This window comes from Aquarana catesbeiana, linkage group LG02 (genome assembly GCF_042186555.1).
Source record: "Aquarana catesbeiana isolate 2022-GZ linkage group LG02, ASM4218655v1, whole genome shotgun sequence".
Lineage (NCBI taxonomy): Eukaryota > Metazoa > Chordata > Amphibia > Anura > Ranidae > Aquarana > Aquarana catesbeiana.
This window is the reverse complement of record NC_133325.1, coordinates 664,847,578-664,868,225: the sequence shown is the minus strand read 5'-3', so window position 1 is coordinate 664,868,225 and position 20,648 is coordinate 664,847,578. Positions and strand designations below refer to the sequence as shown.

The window sequence follows — 20,648 nt, the reverse complement described above, 5'->3', positions numbered from 1 at the left end:
TTGTCGATTCCTTTCCCCAATCTAACACCCGTGATAGTGCTATCGCTCTGTGATATTTTTTAAAATCCGGGAGTGAAAACCCCCCTGTGCTTTATCCCTACTCAATACCTTATAGGCACTGTTCTATTCAGCTCTATTTAGAAGTACCTGAAGGAGGCAAATCCAGGAAGTCCAAAAAGTCCAGCGCAAGAAAGCGGACAGCAGGGAGGAAAGGATAAGAAAAAAGATCCAGGGAAGAACAAAGGTGCTCACGGCGGATTACCCAGAGAAGAAGCGAAAGATACTAGTCTTGAAGAGGAGAATATTATGGAATCACTACCAACAAAAATGGAATTCTTAGACATGTTTGCAAAGCTGGAAAACATAATTAAATCCGAGATTCTGAATGTTAGAACGGACATGGGCCACTTGCTGAAGCGAGTGGAAACAGCGGAGGAGGCTTTGGAGCAACAAGATCGAGAAATAGCGGATTTAAAACAACAAATAAGGAATCTGCAATTGGCCCAACGAGATATACAGTATAAAATAGAAGAACGAGAAAATCAAAGCCGCAGACAGAATTTAAGAGTGCGAGGCCTACCAGAACAACACGAAGAAGATCTGACCATCAAAATTAAAACGATCTTTAATCCATTATTAAACAGAGGTCCTGACGAAGAAATAAAGATCGATCGGATCCATAGGATACGGAAACCCCTAAGCGTCAGCGAAGATACACCTAGAGACGTTATTATCAGATTTCATAATTACGAGGATAAGGCAAGGATCTGGACCAACCTCAGAAGAGCTCAGCCGGTAAAATTTGAGGGGACTGTGGTCCAGATCTTTGCCGATATTTCGGCAGGGACCTTGGCTAGGAGACCTCTGCTAGAGGTCCTGAAAAAGGCAAATTTAAAATACAGTTGGGGTTTCCCTACATCTCTGAATGTTGTGAAAGCAGGTAGAACAGTCAGACTGAAATATATAGAGAACCTACAAGACTTTTGCAGAGATTTGGACATACCTGCCCCAGATATGTCCAATAAGGTCGATGATGACTGAGAACGATGTCAGGCGACAAATAAAGTAGATGGTCGTTCATGGAAAAAGTCCCAAAATATTGGGTGGGTGACGGGGGGACAGGGTGGGGGGAGATCGGGGGAGGGGGTGAGTGTTAGGCATAAAGGATCGAGAGGCTTAAACTACTTCGGCCGCCCGCTGGCCCCCGTCCCCCCCCGGGGGGGGGGGCGACCCGCTGTCTGAGTCACACCCCAAGAACTTGGCTGGGCGTATGCAGAGAGTAATGATATCTCTCTGCCGCGGACCCAGTGCTAGGCATTGGCTGGTAGGGGGGAGGGGAAGGAGGGGGGGGGGAGGGCGGCGGGGTTAGGGAGGGAGGGAATGGGGTATGGAATTTGGACCTGCAGAGGCTCCGTATAAAGGGGTCAAAGAGCAACATGCGATACTACAATGCAGTTTTACTTAGGATTAGATGTCGGAGTTCACTTGTCTCACATACAACGTTAAAGGGTTGAACTCCCCCCTTAAGAGACACAAGGTGTTGAGAGAGCTGGAGCATCATAAGGCAGACGTGGTGTTTCTTCAGGAGACACATCTCGCTCAGGACAGGTTATTTTCCAGGTGCTTCCCCAACTGGTTCTATAGCGATTCCCCCATTAGGAGCGCCAAAGGGGTGGCAATAGGGTTCTCAAAAAAGATTAAGTTTGCGCTCGTGGAGAGGAGCGCAGATATGGAGGGCCGCTACCTCTTTCTGAAGGTGAGGGTGGGGGAAAGGGTTTTTACCCTGGCAAATGTTTATTGCCCTAATAGAAATGCTAGCGATTTTCTGTCTCAGGTATTGAATAAGTTGATGGATTTTAGAGCAGGGGAGGTGATATTGGCAGGAGATCTTAATTTTTGCTTGGACCCAACATTAGATAGTACTACTAGTTCACAGGGAGTGAGCAGGAAACTCCTAAAAAAAAAAAAAAAAAAAAAAAAAAAAAAAAAAAAAAAACGGACAGAAATTGCATAGTTGCCATATGACCGATGCATGGAGAATACAGCACGCGAAGGATAGGGACTATACCTTTTTTTTTTTTTCGGTCCACGGGTCTTATTCAAGGCTCGATTATTTTTTGGTGGACCATAGCCTATTAGAACATGTCAAGGATACGCAGATTGGAGTGGCCACGCTGTCCGACCATGCTCCGGTTGCGATGAGAGTGGGGATCCTGGGATTCTGGGGGTCCCCATTTTCATGGGGGCTGGATGAAAGGCTCATCGAGATTCCGAGTGTCAGTAGCAAGATACGGGAAGAAATAGATGGGTTTTTATCGATAAACGATACCGGGGAGATTTCCGGATCAGTTTTGTGGGAGTCCTTAAAAGCGTATTTAAGAGGTATTCTGATTTCACTAGGGGCCAAAGTGAAAAAAGATAGTGTAAGGAGGAAAACGAAACTGTTAGAAGAAATTTATCAGCTTGAACAGTTACATAAAGCGGCCGGCGGTGGACATAATTCAACCCTACATCAACTAATTATAAAGAGAGAAGAACTAAAAGATTTAATGGAGATCGATTCCAAACGTACTTTAAATAAAAACTTAAAAGATAGATTTAGATGGAGTAATAAGGTGGGGAAACATCTAGCCACAGTTTTGAAAAGGAAAAGAGGTACCAATTTTATAGAGAGAATTCAAAATAAAAGGGGGGTACTAAAATATACTTCCAGAGATATAGCCGAAGAATTCTGGAATTACTTTTCATCCCTTTATAAGGTGATGTGACAGACCTAGCTGGGAGAGAGACTTTTGGAGGGGACTGTATGCTAGCCTCTTGCCGATCGATCGTGGGCCCTGGCATTTGGGGGAATGGTGCTCTTTGTGAGCTGTATGCCTGGGGACCATTGAGGCGGTATTACTGTGGATTCGGGTCCTGGTCCCCCAGGACACACAGACTCTGGGAGACCCTGGATTTGCCATATTAGAAATAGAGGCTGATTCATAATGCTGGGACAAATACTGTTAGGAGATGCTGATGTCAATTCCAGCTGCCGGTCTGTCTGTTGCCTGCTAGAATGTGTATTGTAAATAAGTATCTAGTATGGGATCTAAGAGTCATTAGATCCCTATTGTTGTTTGTGTTAATTACCTCTGCTATTGTGATAATGTTGATTGGGGGTTCTAAGCTACAAGATGGCCAGTCTGGCCTAAAGGTCATGTCTGAGTCATCTAGGCTGTCTAAAGGGATTAGTTAATTAGCCCATGTTAATTAGGTTAATTAGGTTACAGGTGTATTGTTAGAGTAATATGAGCCCGAGGTATGCACCTCCACTGTTAGTGTATAAAAGAGCCTGTATTTTTGAATAAAGAAGATTCCTGATTGAACTTACATACAGCCTGCCTGGTGTTTGTTCTGAGCTATCACAACTGGGTTAGAACGGCACATAGCTGTAGTTCTAATCCCGGAGCATTGGATGACTGAGCAATCAGATGTTGCGATCTGCAGTCTGATTCTATAGCTGCAGAGGAGTGTCGGGAGAGTGAAACCGAGCGAGCAAGGGGCTCGTTACAGGTGAGGCAAGGCAGGATCTGCACCCCAGAAAGAGAGGGAAAAATAGACGAGTTTATAAGGGAGGCAGGTTTACCATGCCTCTCCGACAGCGATGCTGAAGAACTAGAGCGTCCGATTACCGCGGAAGAGATCGAGAGGGAGTTGAAGGTATCTCCCTCTGAAAAGAGCCCGGGGCCTGATGGCTTTACTTCCTATTTCTACAAAAAATGTAAGGAGCCCTTGATCCGCAAGCTCTGTCAGATTTGGAATAGGCTAGGGTGCCAGGAAGAGTTATGTGAAGGGGCATTGATGGCCTCAGTAACTCTAATACCAAAGGAAGGAAAAGATAGCTCGCTGTGTTCAAGCTACAGGCCGATAGCATTACTCAACGCAGACATTAAATTATACACCAAGGTATTAGCCAGCAGATTAAAGGACAAAATGTCGTATTGGGTCCATCCAGACCAGACCGGTTTCATACCGGGGAGAGAGGGGAGGGACAATGGCGTTAGGTCGCTCCTGGTAATGGAAGCGATGAAAACGGGGGGACCCCCGGCCTACTTCTGTCGATTGATGCAGAGAAAGCCTTCAACAGAGTAGACTGGGGGTTCATGTTGAGCGCTGTCGGTCTGGGGGGGTACCATGTTGAATTGGATTAGAGCACTGTATAGATCTCCCACGGCATTCGTCAGGGTGAATGGCTTACCATCGGCGGAGTTCAGGATGGAGAACGGGACCAGGCAGGGCTGTCCCTTGTCCCTCCTCCTGTTCGTTTTAACCCTAGAACCCTTACTTGCCTCGATACGAAAGAATCCGGACATATGCAGATGCGTGGTGGAGGGTGAAGAACACAAGCTCTCGGCGTTCGCCAATGATGTACTGTTTTACATTGTTAAACCAAGGATTACACTTCCCAATCTCCTGGCTACTCTGAGGAGATATGGGGAGTTATCGAACTTCAAGGTTAACCTTAGCAAATCTGTTGTTTTAAATATCAATATTGATGGTCAACAAGCATCTAAACTTAAGGAAAATATTCATTTTCCGTGGAACAAAAAAATCAGCTATTTGGGAGTTATATTAGCAAATTCCATAAGGAAATTATATCTATTAAATTTTATTCCTCTTCTTGACGAGATGAAGCAGGAAACGAGAAAAAATATGCATCTTCTGATCTCTTGGATTGGTCGAGTAAATACTATAAAAATGACCCTGGCCCCTAAGATCCTGTATAAAATGCAGCTTCTCCCAATCCCGTTAGCGCAGACCATTTTCAGGGTATTGAATAATAATTCTCACTAGATTCATATGGAAAATCAAGAAGTTTGTTCTTATTTTCTGATTTTCGTTCTTTTGAATTTTTGGATTTTCATTCTCATTTTTGGATTCCCGAATTTCCAAAATTTCGAAACTAATTTGGAACTAAACGAGTTGCACATGTCTAGATCTTACACAGCTTCCTAATTTTTGGGGTTGTAGTTTTTTCATGATAAAGCTGAATTCCAAGTATAAATATTTTTGCAGTTACGCCGATCCTGCTTGGACCAATGTTAGTTTGCATATAATGTACCTGGCTGATCCCTGTGGAAGCAGAGAATCACTGTAGCAGCTGGGGCTACAACAGCTATTTTCTGGGTCCTGTGTGGCTGCGCTGCTGCATAGTGAACACAGTGGGTTGCCCATTCAGCATTGTACCATTCAGAGAACGCCTTTGAATTTTTCTCACCGAATACAAGACCATCTCTGATTGGAAGGTGGAGGTGAAGATCATGATATTGCTGCCCCATTTCTCTACCTCATCCAATCAGAAAAAGCTTTGCATTCATTGGGAAAAATGTAGGGCATTCTGTAAATGGCACCTGTGCCAGGCAAATGATCCTCTATGCTCACTATGCAGCAGGGCAGCTACTCAGCAAAAAACTCGGAAGGTAGAGAAGATCACTGAATTATCATTTACTACAGCTTTAAGTATATATATGCTAAACAATGTGTAACACTAGCATGTACTTTTTACATCTGAAAGAGATCACTTTACCCTCTCAGCAATGTCTTCATTTTCCTTTCTCCCAGAAGACAGTGACATTTTTGCTTAGGCTTCATTCAGATCAGCATTTTTCACTTGACTTAGAATATTGGCCCATGGATGTGTGTATAAAAAGGTGTGGATTAAAATGAAAGCATATTTTAGGGCTTGGGCAGTACTGACTTGGCTGTGTACACACATGCTGTGCCACACATGGCAGATTGCGGCTACTGCTTCTTACCAACCAGAATTTTTAGGAAGTTTGCAATGACAGCCCACACATATCTCACATTACTGCTGTACTTTAAAGTGTATGTAAAGTGTAAAAAAAAACAACAAAAAAAAACACAAAAAAAAAAAAAAAAAAAAAAAAAAATCATTACAGTACATGCATCCCCATGTTGTGGTCTTTAAAAAAAGGTGAAAAATATTAATAAAAAATACCTGTGCATATGCCAGAAATGCACTTAGCTCCTACATTTCTGTTTAAACGGTATCATCCCTGCCACAGTTCTCTCAAACATGGACTACAGAACAGCTCCTTTTTATGTTATACAGATGAAAGGAGGGCATTTTGTAGTCCAGAAGGGGAAAACTCAGGCAGGGCTGACAGAACTGTTTGGGGTTTCAATGCAGCAGAGGCATCGTTGTCAGCTTACTAAAAGATATGAGCTCACTGAATTTCTGGCAGAATAAACAGGTATTTTTCTCTATTTGCAGCACTTTTAACATTGGGGAAATATGTATGTATTGCAGAGATGTACTACATATGTTTTTTTTTTTTTTTTTTATGCCCAGACATACTGTATACTTAAACATGGTTGCAAGAACAGCAATACGCATATGGATGTGTGCATTAAACTCTATGAAAGTACATTCCTTCACCTCATATAACTGGAAAGTTCTCAAATACTTTTCATGCAGAGCAAACAATATTTTTATTGCAATCTTTCTCTAACCCGAGGGACATAGCAATTGTGGAGAATTATAAGGATTCATAAAGTCAATTTGCACAAAATGGCATCCAGCTGTTCTAGATCAGATATAGTAGCTAATGCATTTGGAAAGCAGAACAGTAAGCTGCCCACAATTAAGCCGTCTACTTTGTCACAGTAACTGCACCTTTAAGTAGAAAAGTTCATTGGAAAAAGATTTCAATTACCATGCTACCTGCAGTTTGCGAACAAGCTATTTATATACTTCTAAAAGTCTTCATAATTAAAAAATAGTTAGAGCGCTGAAAGGCTCGGCTGGAGAAATGACAGATGAACGAGGGAGACATCACGGTGTACAACAGCATGTGTGAAAAAGGAAATAAGAAAAATGACAGGGCTAAGAAAAACTGAGATCTACAGCATGGGGTTCGCAGAAATGATGATTTACATTGAAATCTAGCTCAGAACAAACCTCCAGACTGACAGCAAAGAAGTAAATAATACTCACTGCATAATGGCCAAGGTAAAAGAGAACTGCTGATCGATTGGCAAAGCACACTGCAATTTCCTCAGTGCCAGGGCTGCCATGGGAGATAGCCTGCAGGACACACACTCAGAGTTAGCAAAGATGCTAGGGGACGCTGGGAAATTTTCTTACCAAAAAACACGTTTTAATAAGCTAATGCAAAATATTTTGGCACAAATTAATCAAAAAATGTAACTTTGCCCCAAGCTAGAATGATTTTGAACAGCAATTACCCTGCAGAACCAGCAGGCCAATTAATGTTGGCAGACAGCATCTGATCTTTAGTTTCTTATTATTTTTTTATAAATGATAAAATTACCAGAAGTCATCCATAAGGCCAAGTGTGCTTCAGATGTTTTATCTTAATTTTTTTGTATACTGTAGAATACATCTTAGATATAGAAAAACATTGGCATTATCCTGTAATGACAGAATTCTGAAGCACTCCATTCTTCAACATGTGACTGATACTGTAAAGGGGCATGTGGTCTGTAAATACAGTGCCTTAAAAGGCATTAATGCCAGCAATGTCTTCAGACTGAAGCACCCAGACTCATCAGACCCAGCGTTCCACAATATACTGTACTGGCCTACTATTAATTCTATGTAGAGGTCCAGGTCACATGATCGGAATAGTAACACTTAAAGTGATTGTAAAGGTTGTTTTTTTTTTAAACATAACAAACATGTTATTACTTACCTCCTCTGTGCGGTTGGTTTTGCACACAGCAGACCAGATCCTCCTTTACGCAGGTCCCTCTTTGCTGCTCCAAGTCCCTCCCTCCTTTGAGTGTCCCGCAGCCATCAGCTTGCTACAGGGGGCACCCAAGCCGAGTCAGAGCTCTGTGTATCTATTCAGATACGGAGCCCCGGCCTTGCCCCACCCCCCTCCCCGATTGGCTGACTGACAGCCAATAGCGCCGCTGCTATGTCTCAGCCAATCAGGAGGAGTGTACTGGATGGCTGAGGGGATCATGGACATCGCTTGAGAGAGAAGGAGCTCAGGTAGGTAATTGGGGGGTGCTGGGGAGGCTGCTACACACAAGGTTTTTTATCTTAATTCATAGAATGCATTAAGAAAAAAAACTTTCTGCCTTTACAACTCCTTTAATTCCTGGGGCTTCAACTTCTCACTTCATGATAGGCCTCTCTCTGCCCATCATTCATGCAAAGAAATCTGCTTGTCTTTGAAATCCATTATGTTTTGTGTATAAATCTGCTTTAAATCTGGAATACCAAGATCTGTATCTCCCTTCTTCTCTGTAGAGGGGAAAACAGCTGTATCTTTTAGGTGGACTACTGAAAAAAACAAAAAATGATTGAACACTATAACTATGTGATAAACATCTATTTTCCTGCATATTTATTAAATACAAACTAAAATACTCTTAGCTAATTAGCATCAATGTACAGGAGGTAAAAGGTATTGTTAAAGCAAATCTGTCAGGTATAAAGTGTAGGCACCTAGAGATGCAAATACTTGCATCAACATTCAAGCTCTACTATCGTGCCCAAATACCAAGCCAAGCCTTGGGCCCTGTAAAAGCTTGTGCGCCCCTTTCCAGCCTTTCACATATTACGAATGACCAGTAAGGTAGCCCATCATAGTGATGGGCCAATAGGAATGTGTAAGAGCTGGGAGAGTGAGCAGATAGAATTCAACACTACCTGAAAGTGTCCAAGCTTTATCAGTCAGAACAGCTCAGTATTTGGGTGCAACAATGGGGCTTGGAGGCTGCTGCAGGTATGTATACACAGTTCTAGATACCTGCTCATTATGGGGATTTTTTGTGTGTGTGTGTCGAACATATATTCCAGCAGAAGATGCACCCAGACAAAGCAATTTCATACTGCGTAATACACCTTGGTTGATTTCTTGAGTTAGGGCTCTTTCAAACTATGTGGTTGATTTACTAAAACTGGTAAGTGAAAAATGTGGTGCGGCTGTGCATGGTAGCCAATTAGCTTCTACTGTAACTACAGCTTGTTCAATTAAGCTTTGACAAAAAAAAAAAACAAACAAAAAAAAAAAAACTGGAAGCTGATTGGTTTCTATGCAAAGCTGCACCAGAGTTTAACTATGCGAAACCCTCAAAGCACAATGCAGTCTGGAGTGGAGAGCTTATTAGCAAAAAAAAAAAAAAAAAAAAAATTCAAACTTTTTCCCAGTTTCTGCAGCTTGTACCTTTGAATATAAAACTGCTGCAGCTGTGTACTGTTTTCTTCCAAACCTCTTATTTCCCTCTTCCTTGTAGAATAGCGCAGCACGAGGTTCTTTTCCAACACTTAGATCACAACACAGTTTTTCTAGTAACTCCTCTTCTTCCTGCCTGTGGAGAGAAATTAAAGACAGGTGCTTGCACTGTGTGTGTACACATACTCTGTCCCCCACTCCTTGCAAACCCAATCCCCTCTGCTTGACTTTGACATAAGTATTACCATTTTTAAAGGCTGTTCTTCACGGCATCTAAAAAACATTCCTCCCCACTGTGTACTGAATAGAAAAGAACACTTTATACTTCTCTTAATTCTAGACTGATTTTGTTCTTGATCTATTTAAGACAGATAAAAATGATTGTGAGCTCTGTATGGAAAACGTACTGACCTGTATAAGTCAATCTCCATTACAAAATGGATTGTTGGCTCTTGATCTTACAATTTTAATTGCAGGGCTGTAGATCTTGAGTAAAGCACAGTTCAGCCAATCGGAGATCAAACTAGGATTTGTCTCTTGCTGGCTTTATACTTCTGCCAGCCTTCGGACCCTATCTCATACTTCACTGTGAACACCTTTCACAACCTGAACTGATATCTCAGTAAAGTGAGCCTGTCACAGAAAAATCCTATAATTGAGACATGGTTATTTTTTTTCGGCCAACTGTGAACTCCATCCACTGACACAGTCACAAGCTTATAACAAGCATGTACTGACAAGCAAGAGAATGAGGTCTACAATTCCCTTTCCTGATGCAGACTTCACTGATAAGAAAGCTGTCTAGGTACTCGAGAGATATCTTCTGCTGGATTTCCCAGGATAAATAAAAGCAATGGGGTATGCCCTGCTCTATCTTTCTCATAAGCCACAGTGGGCTTATGAATGTAAGTGAAATATGAATTTACAGCTCCAAGACTTGAGGATATTAGACAGGTCCAGAGTTGATGAAATTCCTTGAACAAAAAAGGTTCAGAAGCAGGGGCCACATTTCTTATAAAACCGTTTAGGAACTGATGCTGCTAAGGATGATGGGAATTAATCTGGCACACACGAATAATCTAGCAGCATGCAAGTTTATTCCTTCGACCCAACACAGGCTGTAACGCAAACGGGTCATCCCCACATCATCCCTACAACCTGAGCCATGTAAATAATCTTTGATTTGCTTACTGCATATAAAATGATTCATGCTGTTTCTCACTTGAACATTCTTTGTTGTGCCTTGATAATTATAAATTAATAGCCAACCATCGCTTAGGACATTGTGTAGGAGGGGAGGTTTACCTAGAGAGCTTCACAGTGACAGTTTCTTAGTGATAAATGAGTGACTTTAAGCTGTAATTATGGTCGATAAATGACATAATGGCATCGTTGTGTTAACATTAATTCATTTCAGCCCAGTGTTTTTTGCAAGTGTCTGCCATGACCAGGAATGTAACATTTTAGTTGATTTTTGGGATATTACAGCACTGTTCGATTTGTATTTTTGTGTGGGGTAAGCTTTTTGAGGCAGGAGTTATTCATACTTTCTGCAATAAATGAGAACTGATGGATTACAGTACAACTGGGGAATATCAGTAGGTCCTTCCTGCCATGTACCAGGCAAATCTAGCCATATGCTCTCTACGGGAACAATGTTTTTGGCTGGGTTAAGATTTCAAATCATTTTTTTCCCCAGATTGAATCTGATCCTTAAAGTGGAACTTTAGTCAGAAAATAAAGTCCTGCTAGATTACTTCAGGCTGGCCCCTTCTGCAGGTATAGCTATGTAAACCATTAAAAATAAGTGTCTATACTGTTTAAGATCCAGCAATGCACTGTTTCCCCCTGTTCTGCACATGCTCAGTTGCTCTCCCATTTTCGGCATTTTTAGGCACTGCTGAGTTTGTAAAGGCCCATCTGCTGACAGTCTTAAGGCAGAATTATACTCACCTATCCTTTACAACCAAGGAAGCTGCTTCTGTTTAACCACTAGCCGACCAGCCACCGCAGTTATACTGCGGCAGGTTGGCTCGGCAGGACAAATGGCCGTAGCTGTACGTCGCTCCTTTAAGATGTCACAGCAGGCGCATGCGCCCACCGCATGTCCCCGGGGCCGATGCGCGTACCCGCGATGACCGCCGGGCACCCGCGATCGCTCGTGAAAGAGCGAGAACCGGGATCTGTGTGTGTAAACACACAGATCCCGGTTCGCTCAGAGGATAGGAGACAGATCGTGTGATCATAATAAGTATGAACATCGATCTCTCTCCACTAGTTAGTCCCCTCCCCCCTACAGTTAGAACACACCTAGGGAACACAGGTAACCCCTCGATTGCCCCCTAGTGTTATCCCCTTCCCTGCCAGTGTCATTTATACAGTAATCAATGGCTATTTTTAGCACAGATCGCTGTATAACTGTCAATGGTCCCAAAATAGTGTCAAAAGTGTCTGATCTGTCCGCCGCAATGTCGCAGTCCTGATAAAAATTGCAGTTAGTCGCCATTACTAGTAAAATTTAAAAAAAAAAAAAAAAGTAGTAATAAAAATGACATAAATCTATCCCCTATTTTGTAGATGCTATAACTTTTGCACAAACCAGTAAATATACGCTTATTGTGATTTTTTTTTACCGAAAATATGTGTGACAAAATATTGTGTTTTTTGCAAAATTGTCGCTCTTTTTTGGTTTATAGCGCAAAAAATAAAAACCGCAGAGGTGATAAAATACCACCAAAAGAAAGCTCTATTTGTGGGTAAAAAAAAGACATCAATTTTGTTTTGGCACAATGTCGCACGACCACGCAATTGTCAGCTAAAGCGACGCAGTGCCCTATCGCAAAAAATGGCCTGGTCATTAAGGGGGCAAATCCTTCCGGGGCTGAAGTGGTTAATGACTTCAGCCCTGGAAGGATTTAACCCTTTAATGACCAGGCCATTTTTTACAATACGGCACAGGGTTACTTCAACTGATAATTGCGCGGACGTGCGACGCTGTACCCAAATAATTGATGTCCTTTTTTACCCCCACAAATAAAGCTTAGTTTTGGTGGTATTTTATCACCTCTGCGGTTTTTAGATTTTGCGCTATAAATAGGGCTGCAACTAACGATTATTTTCATAATCGATTAGTTGGCCGATTATTGTTTCGATTAATCGATTAATAACCTTAACAAAAAAATGTGGTGTATAATTTAGTTAATATGTAAAGTTTTAAAAAAAGGCAATTTATTCTTAAATAACTATATGCAGTGGTAAATATAAATAACCAACTATATGGTTGGGAGCTAAATATCGAATCCACTCTGAGAATAACAGACAGAAGAGAGATATACTGTATATACTATTAGAGGAGAGATATACTGTATATACTATTAGAGGGGAAATATTGTATAAACTATTAGAGGAGATATACTGTATATACTATTAAAGGGTGAATCTGGTAAATATCAGACTCGGAGATCAAATTTTTTTTATTTAAAAAAAAAAAACCAAAAAAAAAAAAACCAAAACAATGTCTTCCTTAAAAAAAATGTAATTTTAAGAACGTTCGTTTGATTTTCTAATCGTTTCAACCACAGTGACGAGAAAATTTGGAAATAATCAAAGGAATTTTCAGACAGTGGATGTGGTTTTCCTTCAGAAATGACATTCATTTTAAAAACAGAATGTTAAAAACAAGTGAAAATTTCAAACAACGTTCTTTTATTCAGCGAATGTACAAAGATTTTTCGTCTGAATATTCTCGTTTGAAAAAAATTGATCCATGTGGCCAGCATAAGGCTCCGTACACACCTATGCAGTTTGCTTTTGATGTGTTTCTGCAGTGCTTTTTGCTGTGCGTTTTGATTTTAACACATGTGATTTTGCTGCGATTTGTGTTTTTACATTTATTTTGGCCAATTTGTTGTTGGGCAGATTAAAAAACACAAATTGCTGCAAAAACGCATTACATGCTTTTCTGCAGCATCTCCATTGAAGTATATTGAACCAAAAAAGCACAGTTTTGCGTTAAAAAAAAGTCCCTGACCCTTTCCAAATAGGCAGCCGCTGAAAAAAGCATAGATGTGAACGTGTCCCATAGGAAACCATATAAATGAACTGTAGTGCGTTTCTACAAAAAGCACCAAAAAACACATAGATGTGAATCAGGTCTAAGACGTTTAGTAACATAATGGGGTAAAAAAAACTAAAATTAGCCCTTCATAGTACAAAAAAAGCAGATAATCAGTAAGGGGTTAATTTTTTTTACTGTAGAACTGTGAAAGTAATATTTACAGTAGCGATTATTTGCTCTATTTGTACTATAAGGGGCTCATTTTAGTTTTAACCCCATTATGTTACAGGCCGATTAATCGATTATGAAAATAGTAATCGATTAATTTCATAATCGATTAGTTGTCGATTAATCGATTAGTTGTTTCAGCCCTAGCTATAAACAAAAAAAGACCGACAATCTTGGGGAAAAAAACAAAAATTGTATTTTTTACTTTCTGCTATAACACATATCCAAAAAAAAAAAAACAAACACTTTTGGTAAAAAATTATAATATATATATATATATTTTTAAATGTATTTATTAAGGGTATATTGATTGGTTCGCACAAAAGTTATAGCAGCTAAAAACTAGGGGATAGATTTATGGACTTTTTTTACTAGTAATGGCAGCGATCGGCGATTTTTAGCGGGACTGACATTGAGGTGGACAAATATGACCCTAGGTGACACTTTTTGGAGACCAGTGACACAAATACAGTGATTAGTGCTAAAAAAAATGCACCAATTACTGTATAAATGACACTGGCAGGGCAGGGGTTAACATCAGGGACGATCAAAGGGTTAAATTTGTTCCCTGTTGGTGTTTTCTTACTGTGTGGGAAGTGCTGACAGGAACAACACAGAGATCGCTGTTCTTAATCACTAGGAACAGCAAATCTCCATGTTGTCCCGACAGAACGGGGATCTGCCTTGTTTACATAGGCAGATCCCCATTCTGCCTCTCTGTAAAGCGACCATGGGTGGCCGTCGGACATCGGGTTCACCAGGCACGTGCATCGGCTCCCCCTCCATGCAGCGGATAGCATGCCAACAATATCTATTGCATGAAGCGATGTACAGGTACGCTGTTTCGCACAATAGAGCTGCCCTGCCTCAGTATATATGCAGTGGGCAGTATTTAAGTGGTTAAACTGCAACTGTTATGGTGCTGCACATGTGATCAGTTATGACACCAGCCATTTGATGGTTGAGAAACAAATGTTACAGTTAGCAACCCCAGCATTTCAGGAATGTAATTTTTTTAAAACCGTTAAATCAAAAGGTTTAGTTCCACTTTATGATTTACTGCTGTTTGGGGGCTCTGGGTTTCAGCAAAATGGCAGCCTCCAGCAAGAAGTAAGTTGTTATGGGTAAAGTTCTGCTTTAAGCCTGGTACACACAGGCCAAACATCTTCTGGTATTGGAGAGTTTAACAAAAACCAACTGACATTCGGCCAGGGTGTACACCAGCCTGCCAAGGTTCTGTTAAAACCAGCATCCGATCAGCTATTGGCTGCCAGCACTGACTGGTGTGTTCTGGTGGTTGTGGGAGTAGTTAGGGCAGTCACCCTGTCAGAACACAATAGCTCAGTGGGGAGATCCTCCCAAACTCATTTTTTCCCCCATTCAGCCCACTGGGTTGAATGAAAAAAAAAAGAAACTGATAGTGTGTACCAGGCCTTAGTTTTCTCCCCCTTTCCCCCCTTTATAGCCAGAAAGATGCACATTCAACTGTTGCAGACAAATTATGTAAGGAGATGCTTTTTAGAAAGGTTATCTGGTGGCTGAATCGTGCATGCATGGTTGGCTGTAACATAACCATAACGATAAAGCCCAACTCCGAAGACTTTTTTTTTATCCCTTCATGGGGAAAGAATACAACTTTTGTCAGGTTTTTTTGACACAAGGACAAAAAAAATAAAAGGGAGGGGATCAGGCAAAACTAAAGCACAGAAACAAATGCCTCGCAAAGCCCTTAGATCTGGGACTTCTATGACCCAAAGGGATGAAAACTGCAACACATGTCCCACCACTGTTAAGAGTGTCCCTTCTTTGTGAAGGGGAATTTGGGGTAGACTTGGTGGAGTTTGTGTACCAAGTCTTGCTCCCAAAGGAAGGGCTGAATTTTGGCTTTGAAGACAAAGCTTGGAAAGAGTGGAGGGACACTCTTTGCTTAGAGGAGGAAGAAGCTCCTGAGAAGAAGGTTCAGGAATCTTCCGTTACGAAGAAGGGCTCCGGTGACCTCTTTAATGAGCTTCTCAAGGGCATCACCAAAGAGATGTCCTACAAAAAGCAAACAAGTGAGGAGTCTTTTACAGGCAGCTTCAGCTGTAAAGGCTTTTAGCCATAAGATCCTCCGTTAATGGACAGAAAAGAGTCATTCTGGAAATTTGTGTCATGATTTGTTCTAGGGCATCAACACAGAAAAAATAGGGCAGAAGACAATATTCGGAAATATTCTGCCAGAATACAGGATCCTTGAGATTGTTCACTGCCCTACCCCAATTAGCTGCAGTTTGACAAACAGAATTTGCAACTATAGCCTGTTGAAGGGCTGAACCTGCAAGACCAAAAGCAGCCTTTAAGAGTGCCTCAAATTTTCTGTATGCAGAATCGGTAAATGAAGGAACATCTTCTATAGAGACAATAAGTTGTTGATTTATGAGTGGAAATCTTTTCAGAAGTATTTACCGTATTTATCGGCGTATAACACACGCCGGCGTATAACACGCACCCCAAGTTTAGGAGGGAATGTTAAGGAAAATAACTTTTAGGAAGGAAGTTTAAGGAAAAAAAATTGCAAGTTAGACTTACCGGTAACTTGTTTTCCAATAGGCTTTCAGGACAGCACCCGAGAGATCATGGCTCCTCCTCCCACAGGAAACACCTCATCAATTAAGTCTTTAAATTGGAATCCTCCACGTTGCCTCATCAGTTGTTTGTAGAGAACTCCAGCCCCAGCTGCAACACATAAGTGACAGTTATATCATAGTATTACAGCATTAGCATAAACAAAGGGCGGGTTACTGCTATCCTGAAAGCCTATTGGAAAACAAGTTACCGGTAAGTCTAACTTGCAATTTTCCAAAACGTCTTTCAGGACAGCACCCGAGAGGATAATCGAGACTTACTCCATTTAGGGTGGGACAACAGCCTGTAAGACTTTCCTTCCAAAAGCCTGGTCCCCAGCCGTCATGAGATCTAACCTATAATGACGGGCAAAGGTTGTCAGACTTGTCCAAGTAGCTGCCTTACAGATTTGTTCGGGGGTGGCGCCAGCTTTTTCTGCCCAACTCACCGCCGAAGCTCTTGTAGAATGAGCCCGGACATTTAATGGACTCTCTTGACCTGTAAGGGAATAGGCTTCTGAGATAGCCATTCTCAACCATCTGGCAATGGTTCCTCTAGAAGCTTGTCTTCCTTTTTTATTACCGGAAAATAAAACAAACAGAGCATCTGAACATCTAAAGTCTTTAGTGTTTTCCAAGTAACTCAAGACTGCTCTTTTAACGTCCAGGGTATGGAATTCTTCTTCCTTCTTACCCGATGGATTAGAACAAAAGGTAGGAAGTATTATTTCCTGAGTTCGATTCTGGATCGAAGCGACCTTCGGCAAAAAATTAGGATCCGTCTTCAGAACAATTCGGTCTGAAAAAATGGAAAAGAAAGGCTCCCTGATTGATAAGGCTTGCAGCTCACTAACTCTTCGAGCTGTTGTAACAGCCATTAAAAACACTGTTTTCAAAGTAATCAATTTCAGGGAGGCTAAATTAATGGGTTCAAAAGGTTCCTTGGTCAGGGCCTGTAGAACAACCGATAAGTCCCATGCTGGACAGCTTTTGATTACCACTGGTCTAGACCGGGTAAGAGCTTTGAAGAATCTTATTACTAGGGGTTCTGATGAAATGGATTTTTCCAGGAATACCCCCAGCGCAGCAACTTGAACTTTGAGGGTGCTGACCGCTAAGCCCTTGTTCGCCCCTTCTTGCAGAAACTCAAGCACAGAAGAAATTTGTTTTGGAGATCTGTCAGATGCTGTGCACCAGGAGTTGAAGGTTTTCCAGACTTTGGAATAGATTGCTCTTGTAACCTTCTTTCTACTGGATTGGAGGGTAGCTACCAACCTATCCGAGAAACCTTTCCTCTTCAAGAGCTGCTCCTCAGTAGCCAGGCCGTGAGCTTTAGTTTTGCTACTTCCTGGTAAAACAGAGGACCTTGTAACAGAAGGTCTTTTCTTAACGAAAGGTGCCAGTAAGGTTCTTGTTGCATCTGAAGAAGGGATGAAAACCAAGGCCTTTTTGGCCAGAAAGGAGTGATGAGGATCACTGTTGTCTCCTCCTTCCTGATTTTTGCTATGACCCGAGGGATAAGCTGAAACGGGGGGAATGCGTAACAGAGGTGAAACTTCCAATCTTGAGCCAGAGCATCCACTCCCAGTGATGCCTCGTTCCTGTTCAGAGAGAAGAAGCGAGACATTTGCGAGTTTTCCTGGGTGGCAAAGAGATCCACTCTTGGGCGCCCCCATTTCTGCACTATTAACTGGAAGACTTCTGGATTCAGTTGCCACTCTGCCTCTAAAATCTGGTTCCTGCTTAGGAAGTCCGCTACTCTGTTTAGGGTCCCTTTTAAATGGACCGCGGATAAGGATAGAGTATGGAGCTCTGCCCAACTCAGAATGCCTTTTGCCAAGCTCTGCAGAACTTTGCTTCTGGTTCCCCCCTGTCTGTTTATGTAAGCCACCGCCGTGGCGTTGTCTGACAGGATCTGAGTATGTTGCCCCTGGACTTCTTTCGCAAAGGTCAGTAAGGCCATTTCTATAGCTTTTAGTTCCCTCCAATTTGAGGACCTCAGCGCATCTCTTGTGTCCCACGAGCCCTGGGCCCACCGGCCGCTCATATGAGCCCCCCAACCCCAGGAACTGGCATCTGTTGTCAACCTCACCTGAGTTGGGAAGGACCATAACAGCCCCTCTGAGTACCTTGTCTGGTTCTTCCACCACCACAGACTTCTTTTTACTGAAGTAGGGATCTTCACTAATGAATCTAGTGAATCCTGCTGGTGATTCCAGGTTTTTAACAGGAAACTTTGCAGAGGTCTGAAATGGAGCTTTGCCCACTGGATGGCCGGAATGGAAGAGGTCAGGGTTCCCAATGCTGACATAACCTTCCTGATGGACAGAACTTGATTGGACTGTAGCAATGACACCACTTGTACCAATTTTTTCTGTTTTTCCTCTGGAAGAAAAATTTTTTGTTCTAAAGAGTTGATACGGAAACCCAGGAATAACAGTTCCTGTGAGGGAATCAGATTTGATTTTTGAAGGTTTAAAATCCACCCCATGGATTCTAGATGAACACGGGCTCTGAGCAAGTTTTCTTGAAGACCTTCTCTGGACTGGGCAAAAAACAGCAGGTCGTCCAGATAAGGAATAACTGAGATCCCCTCTAGACGCAGAGGCGCCAGAGCTTCGGCCATTATTTTCGTGAAGACCCTTGGGGATGATGACAGACCAAACGGGAGTGCTCTGAATTGCAGATGTACCACCTTCTTCCCTTCTTTCAGTGCTAACCTCAGATATTTCTGCGACCTGGCGGCAATAGGAATGTGGAGGTAGGCATCTTGTAAATCTATTGATGCCATATAGCACCCTTGATACAGGAGGTTTCTTACTGAAAATATTGAATCCATCCGAAACCTTCTGTATTCTACCGATTTGTTCAGCATTTTGAGATTCAGGATAAGACGGAACTTTCCTGAAGGTTTCTGAACCAGAAAGACATGTGAGTAGAACCCCTGGAAGAACTCCCCCGCTGGGACCGGAACAATGACTCTCTGATTTTTCAGTTCCTGAATTAAGGACTTCATGGCGAGAGCCTTGACTGCGTCCCTTGGGACGTTTGTCACCAGGAATCTTCTTGGAGGTTCTTCCGTAAATTCTATCACATACCCCTGGGAGAGCATCTTTATAACGAATTGATTTGAGGAAATGGCTCTCCACTGAGGAAGAAACTCCTGTAGTCTTCCCCCGACCTTGACAGAGTCATTGTGGTTTTGCGGAGGCCGCAGGAGGATTGAAGAGCACTCCACCCCTACCTTTGGGCTTCTGAGAAGACCATGACTTCCTCTTGCCCTGCGTTTTCCCTTCCTGCTGACCTTTTTGGGGCCGAAAGAAATGCTTACGGGTTTGCACCTGTTTCTTCCTAACTGGAAACAACTTTTTCTTATCTGCCGTGCGGTCAAGAATGGACTCTAGCTCTGAACCGAATAGCAGATCACCTGCAAATGGAATACCACACAATCTATTTTTAGATGCAGCATCTCCTGGCCACGTCTTCAGCCATAAGGCCCTTCTGGCAGAATTTGTTAAAGCTGCTGACCTTGCTGACATGCGGATAGATTCCGCAGACGCATCCGCAATATATGAAATTGCTGCCGACAGGGTTGAAAAAGAGTCTAGAATCTCCTGTTTTGAGGAATCTGCTATGACATGGGCTTTCAACTGGTTAACCCAGTGATCTAAGTTCCTTGCAACACAGGTTGTTGCCATTGCTGGTTTCAGATTGTGCATTACTGATTGCCAGGTTCTTTTAAGAAGCAGGTCCATCCTTTTGTCCATGGGCTCCTTCAGAGTGCCCATATCCTCAAAGGCTAGGTCCGTAGACTTAGAGACCTGAGAAAAGGCAGAGTCCAATTTTGGAACCTTATTCCATATAGAATCTGGATTTTCTTCAAATGGAAATCTTTTCTTGTGAGCCCGGGAAAAGAAAGGCTTTTTCTCAGGTTCCAGACACTCTTTTTTAATCATATCAGTGATAACTGAATGGACTGGAAAAGAACGGCCTTTTGAATCTCCTAAACCAGCATACATGCGGTCATGCAGGGAGAGTTCCTTCTTTTCCTCTTCTATCCCCAAAGTGGCATGGATTACCTTCAGGAGTCCTCCCACCTCTTCTAGTGACAATTTGTATTTAGAAGCGGTATCTGATTCATTTTCCACCTCCTCAGAATCTGTATCATCTGGAGCGAGGGAAACGGACCCTTGAGCAGCGTCTTGGGACATCGGACCCCCAAAAATTATTTGAGAACCACTCTGGGCTTCTGAAGATGGCTGCGGAACCAGAGGATCCCTAGAGGGACCTGGCTCCTCTCTTAGGTTTGACCTAAAAGCTTGAAAGGTGGCCCGGAGCTCATCCTTTATTGTTGACACTAAGTCGCCACAAACGGATGGAGTCTCCTCTCTGACCAAATTTGTAATGCACTCTGCACAAAGCGTTTTGGTCCAAGCATCGCTTAATTTTTCTTTGCAGACAGGGCACCTTTTCTTGACTGGTTGGGCAGAACCTTTGGCCTGGACAAACAGAAAAGAGACATGGAACCACGCTTAAACGGCTGTGATA

General features: G+C 42.3%; 1 protein-coding gene across 2 annotated transcripts in view; it reads right to left on the bottom strand.

Moving 5' to 3' along the window:
- SMYD4 (SET and MYND domain containing 4) overlaps positions 1–20,648 on the bottom strand; it is a 117,842-nt gene that overhangs the window by 78,774 nt on the left and 18,420 nt on the right. For both annotated transcript variants that reach the window (XM_073616619.1, XM_073616618.1), the window contains exons 3-4: positions 9,204–9,348; positions 7,001–7,090 (exon numbers count right to left, since the gene is read on the bottom strand). In XM_073616619.1, the coding sequence (XP_073472720.1) occupies positions 7,001–7,090; positions 9,204–9,348 (235 nt within the window). The remainder of the gene's footprint in view (positions 1–7,000; positions 7,091–9,203; positions 9,349–20,648) is intronic.